Source organism: Triticum aestivum, chromosome 2B, assembly GCF_018294505.1.
Source record: "Triticum aestivum cultivar Chinese Spring chromosome 2B, IWGSC CS RefSeq v2.1, whole genome shotgun sequence".
Lineage (NCBI taxonomy): Eukaryota > Viridiplantae > Streptophyta > Magnoliopsida > Poales > Poaceae > Triticum > Triticum aestivum.
Window position 1 is genome coordinate 462,200,746 of NC_057798.1, and position 12,670 is coordinate 462,213,415.

The following is a 12,670-nucleotide window of genomic DNA, read 5'->3' on the forward strand; positions in this document are numbered from 1 at the left end:
TCTCTTTCGACATTCTTAGCCCATCTGACACGGAACATCGTCGTGTTGTGCAGTCCAGAGTAGTCAAGCTCCCAGATCTCCTCGACCCTTCCATAAAATCGTTCAGTTGCGCCGTTGTCGCTGCCGGTTATGCATTCCATCGTCACCCCTGAGTTCTGATCATCACTGTCCATATCTTTGGCCTCCGTGTAGAACGTGTATCCGTTGATATCATATGCCTGATAGGTTACGAGGTTGGGCGAGGGGTCATGTGCTAAGGCGTATATGAGCAATCCGTCCTTAGAGCCCTCCTCCGGGGGATTAGCAATAGTATGCTCTTTGAACCAATGCAGGAAAGTGGAGTTGTGCTCTCTAGTAACTTCGGCGTCCGTCCTGCATACCCCCCGGTCACGATACTTCTTTGCGATAATTTCTTTGTGCAGTGCCACGAAAGGATCTACCTCGTCTAGGTGTTGTAGCACTACCAAGTTTGCTCTGTCAAAGTCGCTGCGTCGATCTGAGTATGCCACGTGCAGTTCCTTGCGACCGTTGCAGTGACCATCTCCTTCGAGCCTCCCATCCTGCTTGTTAACGGGCAAACCAACACTAACACCAGGCGACTGGTCTGCGCCATATAGAAAATTCTCACAGAAAGAGATGCACTCTTGTGCCAAATAGCCCTGGACGATGCTTCCATCCGGACGGGACATGTTACGAACGAATCCTTTGGTGATCCCATTCATCCTCTCAAACGGCATCATGTTGTGCAGGAATGACGGCCCCAGGTCTATTATGTCATCCACAATATGGACATACAGATGCACCATCACGTCAAAGAACGCGGGCGGGAAGTACATCTCAAGCTCATTCAGTATCACAACGATCTCTTCCTGTAGCCTTTGGAGCTGCTTCACACTGATCGACTTTCGAGAGATGACGTCAAAAAAGTTGCAGAGTTAGCAGTAGCGCGGGAGCAGAAACGCGCTACTGATAAGGAATTAGCAGCAGCGCGCTTTGGGCCACGGCGCTACTGCTAACAGTGACAAAAAAGTGTGTCAATTTAAAATTTAGCAGCAGCGATCTCAGTAAAAACGCGCTACTACTACATCCATAGCAGTAGCGCGGTTCGGGCCACGTCGCTACTGCTAAATGGAGTTAGGTGAACACCGCCGGTCGATATTTGTAGCAGCGCGGTTTACACAGAGCGCGCTATTGCTAAAAACTTATCAGCAGCGAGTTTCCCGCACACGCGCTACTACTAATTAGCAGCAGCGCTCCTTTTTGAGCCGCGCTGCTGCTAAGATTCTGTGTATAGGCTTTTCCCTAGTAGTGTATGTGTGCCCTTGTCGCTCATCTCTTCTGCAAATTTCTTGAACTCTGCACACGACACTAAAAGATCAGACAAATATGAAGATATCTTTTTCCCTTCGCACGGGAGCCCAAATACACTGTTGACATCCTGTGTTGAAGACTTGATGGCCCGATCGTCATATAAATTGATTTCGATGTTGTCTAGGTTAACCCTTTCCATGATGCACGACTAAAGTTTAGGTTTAGTTTTGGGAGAGTTCTGATAACCAGCACACCTCCAAAGCCAATGTCTCTCATCAGCCTCTTCTTGAAAGCAATGAATTGTGGGAAGACGTTGCACAATTTGGGGTGTGAGCGTTTGTTTCTGTTTTGAACTTAGGAGGAAGAAGTCGTGGCTACGCTGTTGTTCCTACGTCCTATGCCGCGCATGAGTGAGGGGTATAAATAATGATGTTGCGAGCGGCCGAGACAGAAGTCCCAAACATTCGGTCAATGGTCTATCCCACAACTATCCACCAAAAACATCTAGTGATCTCGAATAGGCACATGAAACCAGAATACAACTCATGTTTGTCTAGCTTGCAGTGCATGATGAACATAATTGATCCAGTCGCTTGTTTACATGTGTTGTTATTGTGCATAAATGGGAAATATGGTGTCATGCATATGAAGGTCTAGCAGGTGGAATACATGAAGGTCTAGCAGGTGTCATTCTTCATTTTTATTTACTCCACATATTAGTTTTGGCTGAAGTCAAACTTATAAACTTTTACAATAACAAATCTATAAAATTGAAAAAGTGTTCAAGAACAACTCTAGTGATATTGATTTGGTGTGTATGTGTTAATACAATTTTCTACAAACCTGATCAAAGTTCATAAAGTTTGGCTTTAGATAAAACTAATATGCAGAGTAAATAAATACATATGAAGTATGTTGTCTAATGTTCCCAACTAAAGAGCACATTAGTGTTTTCTTATACTACCAAGGGCACTGAGAAAAATAATGTACTTCCTCAGTTGTAAATTAGTTGACGCTGACAGAGGGGGTATTAATGTCTTGCGGTTTTATTTAATCTTATTAGTGTATTGCAGTTTTTCTTTTGAGGATTAATGTATTGCAGTGAGTAGGCGTAATAAGGCTATACGTTTTCGTTCACAAGCAGGCGTACAGCTCTACGCGACCATCTCCCACGCCGCGCCGCCCTGCCTCCCTTCACCGCCTGCTCCCTGGCCGTCCCGCCCTCCCTCACTGACTCACCGTCCCCCTCGCTGGCCTCTGGCCTCCCTCTGCTGCTTGTTATTCGAGACCAGGCCAGAGGCGTCGGGTCACCTCTCGGCGGCGGGGCTTCTGGGTCGTCTCGGCGGTGTGCGGAGCAAGCCTCCCACCTCGGGCCTTGCAAGCAGCGGTGTTGGACGAAGGCGGCGGCCGGAGCTCGGACGCCGAGGGGGCGGTGATTTGAGGCGACTGGAAGTAGCGGACGGGCTGCGCCAACACCACCACCACCACCAGCAGCAGCAGGACCTCCTCCACCACTTTGATCCAGACTTCCTGGTATGCCCTAGTTCCGTTTCTCCCCCAATCAATGGATTATGAATCCCACTCACATTGTTGAACGGGCCACGATTACACAAATCGCTCGAAGATTTTTCTTGCGGTACTCGGTCGTCCACCACTTTAACATGCTAATTGCAGCCTCAGTTTGTTGATCAGTTCCCCTATTTTCTAGGTCGAGGTCCTGTTGTTCCACCGTCCAAGAATTGGTATCGCAAATGGTATTACTGCTGGTTCAAGACACATTCTTCACCCCCCCTGAACCCGTCTGTAGTGATTTTGTCATCTCTGTACTGAACTCTTGAAGTTGTTTCTGTTTCAGGAGGAAGAGCCTACAGAGGCACCACTTTACATCCATATCGAGACTAATGTTTTTTCATACAGAAGGTTGATAGTTTTGTTGTATATACTTTTTGTTCCTTTTATCAACCCACTGTGGAAGGAAGCATCGTGCCTTGCAGTTTTACAAGCGAATGCAAATCCCATACTGGTGTATTGCTGCTTGTAGGCACAAGCGGCAGAAGGAGGAGGACATAGCTGTATGCGAGTGCCAGTATGATTTGATGGATCCAGATAGTGCATGTGGAGAGAGGTGCTGGAATGTCTCGACTAACACAGAGTGCACTCCTGGCTATTGCCGCTGTGGTGTATATTGCAAGAACCAGGTTAGTGTTTGTCACGTTGTTTTTTTAGGTATTGCCATATTGGTGCTACCACTGTGTGATTGTTTGGTTATTTTTTCTGATCTGTGTTGATGCTGATTTGCACGGAGCTACTGCCAAGAAGGAAAAAGATGTGTATGCACAGTTTGCTTTAGTTGAACCAGTATTTAGATTCTTAGATGTCTGAGGATCATTGCTCAATTTAGGCAGTCCTCCCTCAAATCCTTCTACCAATTATAACCACGAAATTAAATGCCTTTATATTGCTTTTCAAACTTTTGATGGGGTTTTAAAGTGAAGTGTTGCAATACGGTGAATCTTTTATCTGCCGCATCATCTCCTACTGATGCATATCATGGCAATGCTGTATACGAACAAGTGGTAAATTGTGCTAAAAGTTACTTGATGTGTTTTCCACTTTATTTATTACCTTTTTTTTGTCATTTCATCATTTTTCGTCTTTTTAGCGATTTCAGAAAAGTCAATATGCTAGGACAAGGCTGGTAAAAACTGAAGGGCGTGGATGGGGTCTTTTGGCTGATGAAAATATTACAGTGAGTCGGTGACTACATCTATTTTAATGTTTGTTCTGTTCACATTCCATTTACTCAAGCATGTCTTTTATCTTAATGGTATTTGTAGGCTGGACAATTTGTTATTGAATATTGTGGAGAAGTAATATCATGGAAGGAAGCCAAGCGGAGATCTCAAGCATATGAAGACCAGGGTACACAGTTACAACACTCCTTCCAGTAATGGAATTGTGCCACCCTTTGCCCTCTATTTTAGTAATTTCTCTGCTGTTCCACATTAGGTTTAACGGAGTCTTATATTATTTACCTCAATGCTGATGAGTCTATTGATGCAACAAAGAAAGGGAGTCTGGCCAGATTTATCAACCATTCGTGGTATGTTTGTAGCAAACACACAGTCCTTTACCATTTTGTTTCTCTTCTTTTCATTATTTCATCTTTAGATTTTTTGCTTCCTTTTCCATCTTAGTGATAAAATGTAACAGTTTGTTATTGTACGTGCAGCCAGCCGAACTGTGAAACAAGAAAATGGACTGTCCTCGGGGAAGTGAGAGTTGGCATTTTTGCAAAGCAAGATATTCCTATTGGAACGGAATTATCCTATGACTATAATTTTGAGTGGTTTGGTGGTGTGATGGTGCGGTGCCTCTGTGGAGCTACCGGATGTTCAGGGTTTCTTGGGGCAAAATCACGTGGTTTCCAGGTGGGTGGAACAATATGCTGTAATACATCTCATTAACTTAAAGAGAAGATCCTATTTCAGCTTGAGTTTTGACAGTAGGGTTTGAAAAATGAAAGCAATGTTATCTTTCTGACCATCCAATTAAAGCTGCAGGGATTTACTGTAGAGTTTGGCCATTCTCTCCATTAGACCGATGATGCTCCAGAACAAAGAAATTGATAGTTCTTTGGCTTGCCGCCTTTGCATGTGTGCTGACACAACTATTTTGTGTTGCTTCATCTAAAGACTCTTTGGTGCTGTCCTTCTCGGGAGATTGTAGTGTAACTGGGAGCACTATTTGCAATAGTCACTTCATGGTTAATGTAGTGTAGTGAACCAGTCATCTTTCATTAATAGGACTTCTTTATTTGTGGTCATTGTTGGATCCTCCTTTTAAGTCAATATTTGGAACGTCCAACACTTGCCTAATGTGTGCTTTATTGTCTGTCATGTTTTAGGAGGCCACATACCTGTGGGAAGATGATGATGACAGGTAAGCTTGTGCTTGTATGTTAGTCTTCTGTGGTAACCTTGTGCTTGCATGTTAGTCTGCTGTACAGAATAAAAGTTGACACACCGATGGTCGTTTAGAATTTTGCTTAATTGACATAGGCTGATGAGAAGCTATCATTTTACTTACCTGGACAATTTGCTAACTAAAATCTGGTTTGCCCAAAGGATTCATATGCTTAGATAATTTTCGCTACTTGGATGACTCTATTTGCCATCAACCTTTTGTGCGGGTAATAAGAGACCTAACCAGAACCTTTCACTACTCAACTAGTCATTGCTACTTTAATAAACTGGTCCTGATAATTTATCAGCATTGAGAACCACTGGTTGTCCGTAAAGAGAGATCTGAAGGATTGGAGTATCACCAGAGAAATAGCCATGGACGGGTGCGTGGAAGCTTGCTATCCATGTGCCAGAACCATGAGTTGGTCGCGAGATTTTATGGGTTCCACCTCTAGCCTACCCCAACTTGTTTGGGACTAAAGGCTTTGTTGTTGTTGTTGATTGAGAACCACTGGTTAGTAAAAATATTCAGACCTCTGTTGCCCAAATCAACTTGTCCTGATAAGTGAACCTTTTATTGTTCGAAGTGCTGAAATATTGATGGGGACAACAATCCCAAGCACCAGTTAAACAGTAAATACTTACATCACAAATAATTGAAAATTCTAGGTAATAAATAAAAATTCAGACCTCTGTTGCCCATGTTGACTCATCGTAAGTAAACGTTTATTGTTTGAAGTGCTAAAATATCAACGGTTCTGTGCAACAGTTAAGCAGCAAATATTTTCCATCTTAAATGGCAGGTTTTCTGTTGAAAATATCCCTCTTTATGACTCTACCGATGACGAACATACAAGCATTCCGAAGGACACCATTCCAGCAAAAGATGAGCCAGTCACCCAAGAAAATAACAGCAATGTAGCGCATACCACTGAGAATCCTGAGATTGCAAGCTCAAATGAATTCACGCCATTGAGTGTTGAACCATTGATGGCAAGCTCAGATGAACTCACACCAATGACTATTGAACCACTGATAGCTGTTCCAGTGGGAGTTGATATTATGGAGAATGGATTGACCGAATATGGTGCACAATATTCTGATGACACTACACAAAATTCAATGCATAAAGTTGCGAAGCTTGAGAATCAAAGTTCTCCCCAGAACAACAACCATCATACCGAATTGGTCCTGGTGAGACCCACACCCAAATTTCGTGGTGGCAAAGCTAAACGTGGTCTGCGCAAGCAATTGAATGTTGCAGATATTTGTGACCGGTTAGCATCAGCTGCGGCACGCCAGGAAATATTGTTCTGTGAGGTAAAAACTAAAAGTAACTCACTAGTCCTGAAAACTGCAGTGGAAAGCTGTAAATATTGCACAGTAACAGCTCTTTTTCTGATCCAATCGCAGGAAGTGAAGAAGCAGGCGACTGCCGAAATCGATGCCCTGTATGACGAGATAAGGCCAGCGATTGAAGAACATGAGAGGGACAGCCAAGACAATGTATCAACAAGCCTTGCAGAGCAGTGGATCGAGGCCAGCTGCTGCAAGTACAAAGCTGAGTTTGATCTATCTGCTGCGATTATCAAGAACTTGGCTTCAACGCCTCTGAGAGCAAAAGAAGATGTGAACCCAAGAGAACAAAATGGAGTGTTATACCTGCAAAACGGTCCATGATTCAGCTAAAAGGCGCGGGTTCGCAATCAATCTTCGCAAAATCGCCAGTTCTTAGAAACTCTCATACTTCATAGTATGTAGGAGTAGATTTGAAGCGTTGTAAGGCGGCATTCTTCTCAATGCACATCCCACGGTCTGATTAATTGATGGTGTAAGGCATCACCTATTTTTCTTACATCATACTCCCTTCGTTCGAAAGAGCTTGTCCCTCAAATGGATGTATCTAGCACTAACTTGGTGTTAGATATATCCATTTGAGGGACAAGTTTTTGCGGACGGAAGGAGTATTCGAGTATCTGACTTTGAATGTTTGTTCATGTAGCTTGCGGGCGTATAGGTTCAATACGTACTCTGTCTGATTTTCAGGTTATAATCAAATTCCCCTCTTAGGCAAGGTTTGTGAAAAACAATAAGGCTTTGTTTGGCTGTGAGGGAGATATTCTCGGGGAAGAGAGGCCCTGGGTGAAATATTCTTGACAAAATTAGAACCCTGTGGAAAATTCGCATGGCCATTTGGGGGCCTGGGAGGGGTGGACAGATCGAGGCTAATTTTTTAAAAATAATACATTTTTTATTAATTTCAGAAATAATACACTGAAATTTTATTTTTTAAAAATAATATGGCCTCGTCTCGCAAGAGGACGACTGCATCCTTTCGTCCTACTGCTGGACGACTGAGTCCAGTCGGTCTATAGGGGGATGACTGGTGGCCGGTCCTCCACGTGGCGGCCGGCGATTGGCCCGCCATGTCGCAGCGCTCCCCCTTGTCCCTGCATGGGCCATCGGTGGCTGGGGCCCAGAAGATAGGGTCCAGTCGTCCAGGACGATCATCCTCCTTGTGGACGATAGGGTCCCAGCCTTGGGTCGCCAGCTCCTTCCCTCACGCGAGCTTATCCCCTTGCTATGTGTTTTTCTTTCTGTTCTTCGTTCTTCTCTTTTTCACCTAAAAAGTAACCCATTTATAAGTGAGCCATTCTTTTTACCGATTTGCCATCGTAGATACGTTGTAGATAGTTGGGGGAGGCAAGGGAGACCTCGATCTAGTGATGGGGTAGCTCGTGGTGGTCGTGGTGAGCATTTTTGTGGAGGTGGTGGAGATGGTGGTGAGCAATTTTGTGGAGGTGGTGGAGGTGGAGATGAACTGGTGAAGCTGCGGCAGTGTGGTGGAGGTGAAGCTCCGGCTCCAGTGATTGAAGGCCGCCGTTCGTCGTCGTTGCTTCGCACGCTTCAAGGGTATAATTTTACAACATTTTCTCCGATAGATGTTGTGCGAATATTGTAGATGTTATTTGCTCTGGTAATATTTTGTATTAGGTGTGCGAATATTGGTATTTGCTCCGCTAGTAACTGATATATTTTTAGATGTCTAATATTTAGTTGTGTGAATATATTCAGTAGCTCCAATAATATTTCGTATTATATGTGGATGTGGATGTCAGTTTTCCCACAAAAGGATGTCAGTTTATTTTAGTTGGTGCGGTACTATATGTACTATATATAGATGTCAAACATGTTGTTGTATTAATTTTTGAAGTTGTTCCGGTAATATCCGCAAAATATTTAGTTTAGTAAATATTTTTATGTGTGTGAATAATTTTAGTTGATCCGTTAATATTACATAATAATTTTAGCTGTGTCAATTAGGACTGTGAATATGTTTAGTTTGTCATGATGTTTAACAGTTGTCAGTCCATGTTAAATTATTTTATAGGTCAGCCAAGATGTGTGATGTAGTGACGTTCATATTTTTCTATGGTCCTGGAACTGTCCAAACAAATGAGATTGGGGTTGATGTGAGTGAATTTGAGAACATAGAGGTGCCACTGACCACACCTCAAACCTGGTCTCTTAGTCAGTTGAAAGAATGGGTGACATCATGTTTAGGGCTGAATACTGAAACACACACCGTGGATGTTCATGCATTGTGGACCAGGTCAAGTACAAACGTTTTATTCTATTTGAGGCCAATAGAGCGGGACTCTCAGTGAGTGCGGTGGTTACAAGGTTGCGAAACCAGGGGATGCAATCCTTGTGCCTTAGTGCTTCCCGTTGTGAAGGAGATGATTGCACCTGAAGGCGAGGGTGGTTACAATCCTGGGCAAAGCAGTGGTGTGATGCAGCACTCAATGTCAAATGCTAGAGACGATGGTTACGAACAAGGGCAGAGTAGTCAGGTACACGGAGGAAATACCGATGATTATTACAGTGGGGAGGTGGACCGTGACGAGGTAGATAGGCACATGCAGAACCATATGGAAGATGAGAATATTGATGTTGACACTGGTCATGCGGATGATTCCGACGAGTCTGATGAAGAAGAGAACCCAGAGGATGTGCCAAATCCTGCATAATGGAATCATGACTTCTCATCAGCAATGATCGTGAACGATGGGCATATGATTCTGCCTGGCAATATCACCAGAATAACATTGCGACGGGTGCTATGTATCCCAACGAGAACACTCTGAAGGACGCAATCATTCAATGGGCAATGTCCACACAAAGGGTTTTCACAGCTCAGGTGTCAAGTCAGAAATACTTGACAATGGTATGCAAGAACGAAGATTGCCGCGCCAAGGTGCATGGCTATCTCCCTAAGTATGGCACAAGTTGGGTGATCTGTGACCTAGTTCATCACACATGTCTTATTCCCTGCATCCCTCAAGATCATGCCAACCTTTCGTCCATGCTTATTGCTCGGTTGCTTTACAGCGAGATAGTGGAGTGCAAAGCGATGGAAGTGAAGGCTATCCAGACAAAAGTATTCGTCAGGTTCAAATACAGAATTTCTTACGGCAAGGCTTGGAGGGCTAAGCATAGGGCGCTTGAGACCAGATTTGGTTCTTTTTTCGATGCATATGACTCTGTTGTCCGGCTCCTCCAGATGCTGCAGGCCCGCAATCCTGGCACCTATGTCGACATCCAAGACCTCTTCATGCCAGAGTTCCCAACTGTGAGGGTGCTGCATTGACTGTTCTTCTCTTTTGGTGTATGCATCGAAGCTTTCAGGCATTGCCGACCGGTCATATGTTTAGATGGCACTTTTCTCACTGGCAAGTACAAGGGTCAGATCCTGACAGCCATTGGTCAAGACGAACAAAATCAAGTAGTACCACTCGCTTTTGCATTTGTGGAGAATGAGAACATTGAAAGTTGGACATGGTTCTTCAGGTAATTGAAAGTAGCAGTTGTGAAGGATAAGCCCAATGTCTGCATCCCTCATGACAGGCATGCAGGTATACTCAGTGCGATAAAGACAGTGACAAACCCTGGTCCTGAGGAACAAACTCCATGGCAGGACTTGCAGAGCCGTTGGTGCATGCGCCATCTGGGGGCTAATTTCTTCTCGCAGTTCAAAAATAAGAACCTGATGAATTTGTTCAAAAAACTCTGTAAACAGAACTAGCTATGGAAGTACAATTTGATACGTGACGGACTTAATGTGTGCACGCAGAGACACATTAGGGATAGGAAAGCTGCAAGAGATGCAGCTGTTAGAGCACATGTGGAAGCAGTAGCAGCATAATTAGCAACTGGAACAACAGCTATGGAGGAAGAGCCTGTTGGGCTTTGTGACTTGCCAGGATTTGACCCACCTGGTACTAGGAGAAGGCTCGGGAGGTCTATTAAAATCTTCGAGCAATGGATAGAGCATGAGCCTCTGGAGAGGTGGTCTTTATTGCATGACACACATGACACATGGAGCAAGGTATTGTGTCATGACTACCAATCTTGCAGAAACATACAACTTTGTCCTCAGAGGAAACATGGCATTGCCACTTACAGCCATCGTTGAGGGTATTTTCTATGGCACCGTGAAGTATTTTAGAGATAGACGTCAAAAAGCAGAGCAGCATATCTTGAACAACCCAAGCACACGTTATTGTGAAAGAATTATGAAGTACATGGAAAAAAGATGCAAAAAGCTAGTGAAAGTGCAACTATCCCTAGGTGGTTTTGGTAATTCCTAACAACATATAGCTCATTGAGCTAATGCTATTTCAAGATAAATATTTCAAGAAAGCTCAATGAATGGCATGGCATGGGTGAGAAAAGTGGACCCCTCAAAATGCTAAGAACTAAAGGATTGGCTCAAGCTCAAAGCTCAAGACTCTACATTTTAGTGATCCAAGATCACATTGAGTCTATAGGAAAAACCAATACTATCAAGGAGGGATGAAATGTTGCTTAATGAGGTTCTTGCTCAAAGTGCTTAGTGATATGCTCCAAAGCCCTCAACTACTTTCTCAGATCCACAGATGACCCAAACCAAAAGTCAAACTCGGCCCCACTGATTCTTTCTATCCGGCGCCACCGAGTTCAGATGTCATAGCCACTGCCACAAACCCTAGGCAAATCGGTCTCACCGATAGGGATCTCGGTCTCACCGAGATGGGATTGTAATCTCTCTGTTTCCCTTCGTAACGTTTCGGTACCACCAAGATGGGCGATCAGTCCCACCGAGATTACAATGTACTCTCTGTTTCCCTTTCGTAATATTTCGGTCTCACCAAAATGAGCGAACCGGTCCCACCGAGTTTACCTGACCAACTCTCTGGTTAGCTTATTACCAAAATCGGTCCCACTGAGTTTGTGTAATCGGTCTCACCGAGATTACGTTATGCCCTAACCCGAACCATATCGGTCCTACCGAGTTGCATGTCGGTCCCACCGGAAAATCCTAACGGTCACTAGATTTTCTAAATCGGTCCGACCGAGTTTCTCAATTTGGTCCCACCGAGATTGGCAAGTTGTGTGTAATGGTTAGATTTTGTGTGGAGGGTATATATACCCCTCCACCTTCTCTTCATTCATGGAGAGAGCCATCAGAACGTGCCTACACTTCCAGCATACATTTTCTAAGAGAGAACCACCTACACTTGTGTTGAGAGCAAGATATTCCATTCCTACCATATGAATCTTGATCTCTAGCCTTCCCCAAGTTGCTTTCCACTCAAATCTTCTTTCCACCAAATCCAAATCCTATGAGAGAGAGGTTGAGTGTTGGGGAGACTATCATTTGAAGCACAAGAGCAAGGAGTTCATCATTAGCACACCATTTGTTACTTCTTGGAGAGTGGTGTCTCCTAGATTGGCTAGGTGTCACTTGGGAGCCTCCGACAAGATTGTGGAGTTGAACCAAGGAGTTTGTAAGGGCAAGGAGATCGCCTACTTCGTGAAGATCTGCCGCTAGTGAGGCAAGTCCTTCATGGGCGACGGCCATGGTGGGATAGACAAGGTTGCTTCTTCATGGACCCTTCTTGGGTGGAGCCCTCCATGGACTCGTGCAGCCGTTACCCTTCGTGGGTTGAAGTCTCCATCAACGTGGATGTATGATAGCACCACCTATCGGAACCACGACAAAAACATCCGTGTCTCCAATTGCGTTTGAATTCTCCAAACCCTTCCCTTTACATTCTTGCAAGTTGCATGCTTTACATTCCGCTGCTCATATACTCTTTGCATGCTTGCTTGAATTGTGTTAATATTGCTTGACTTGTGCTAAGTTAGCTAAAATCTGCCAAAGTCTAAAATTGGGAAAATGATAAGTTTTATTTGGTCAAGTAGTCTAATCACCCCCCCTCTAGACATACTTTTGATCCTACAAGTGGTATCAGAGCTTTGGTCTCCATTTGCTTTGATTTCCATAGCTTTTGGTAATCATAGCCTTGATTTCACAACCTAGGAGAGTATGGCGTCTAGCGAGGGAAACT

At 44.1% G+C, this 12,670-nt stretch overlaps 1 protein-coding gene across 3 annotated transcripts; it reads left to right on the forward strand.

The window, feature by feature from the left end:
- The first annotated feature begins 2,460 nt into the window (after window positions 1–2,460).
- On the forward strand, window positions 2,461–7,133 carry LOC123045467 (histone-lysine N-methyltransferase ASHH1). Of its 3 annotated transcripts, none has more exons than XM_044468523.1 (11): window positions 2,461–2,844; window positions 3,020–3,065; window positions 3,167–3,231; window positions 3,353–3,509; window positions 3,974–4,060; window positions 4,149–4,233; window positions 4,321–4,414; window positions 4,544–4,742; window positions 5,219–5,253; window positions 6,080–6,596; window positions 6,690–7,133. In XM_044468523.1, the coding sequence occupies exons 2-11, from the start codon at window positions 3,063–3,065 to the stop codon at window positions 6,954–6,956; spliced, it is 1,509 nt and encodes a 502-aa protein (XP_044324458.1). In that variant the 5' UTR covers window positions 2,461–2,844; window positions 3,020–3,062; the 3' UTR covers window positions 6,957–7,133. The 3 variants fall into 3 exon arrangements, with proteins under 3 accessions (XP_044324458.1, XP_044324459.1, XP_044324460.1); XM_044468524.1 differs by having other exon boundaries at window positions 3,983–4,060; XM_044468525.1 differs by having other exon boundaries at window positions 6,667–6,912.
- Window positions 7,134–12,670: the final 5,537 nt, after the last annotated feature.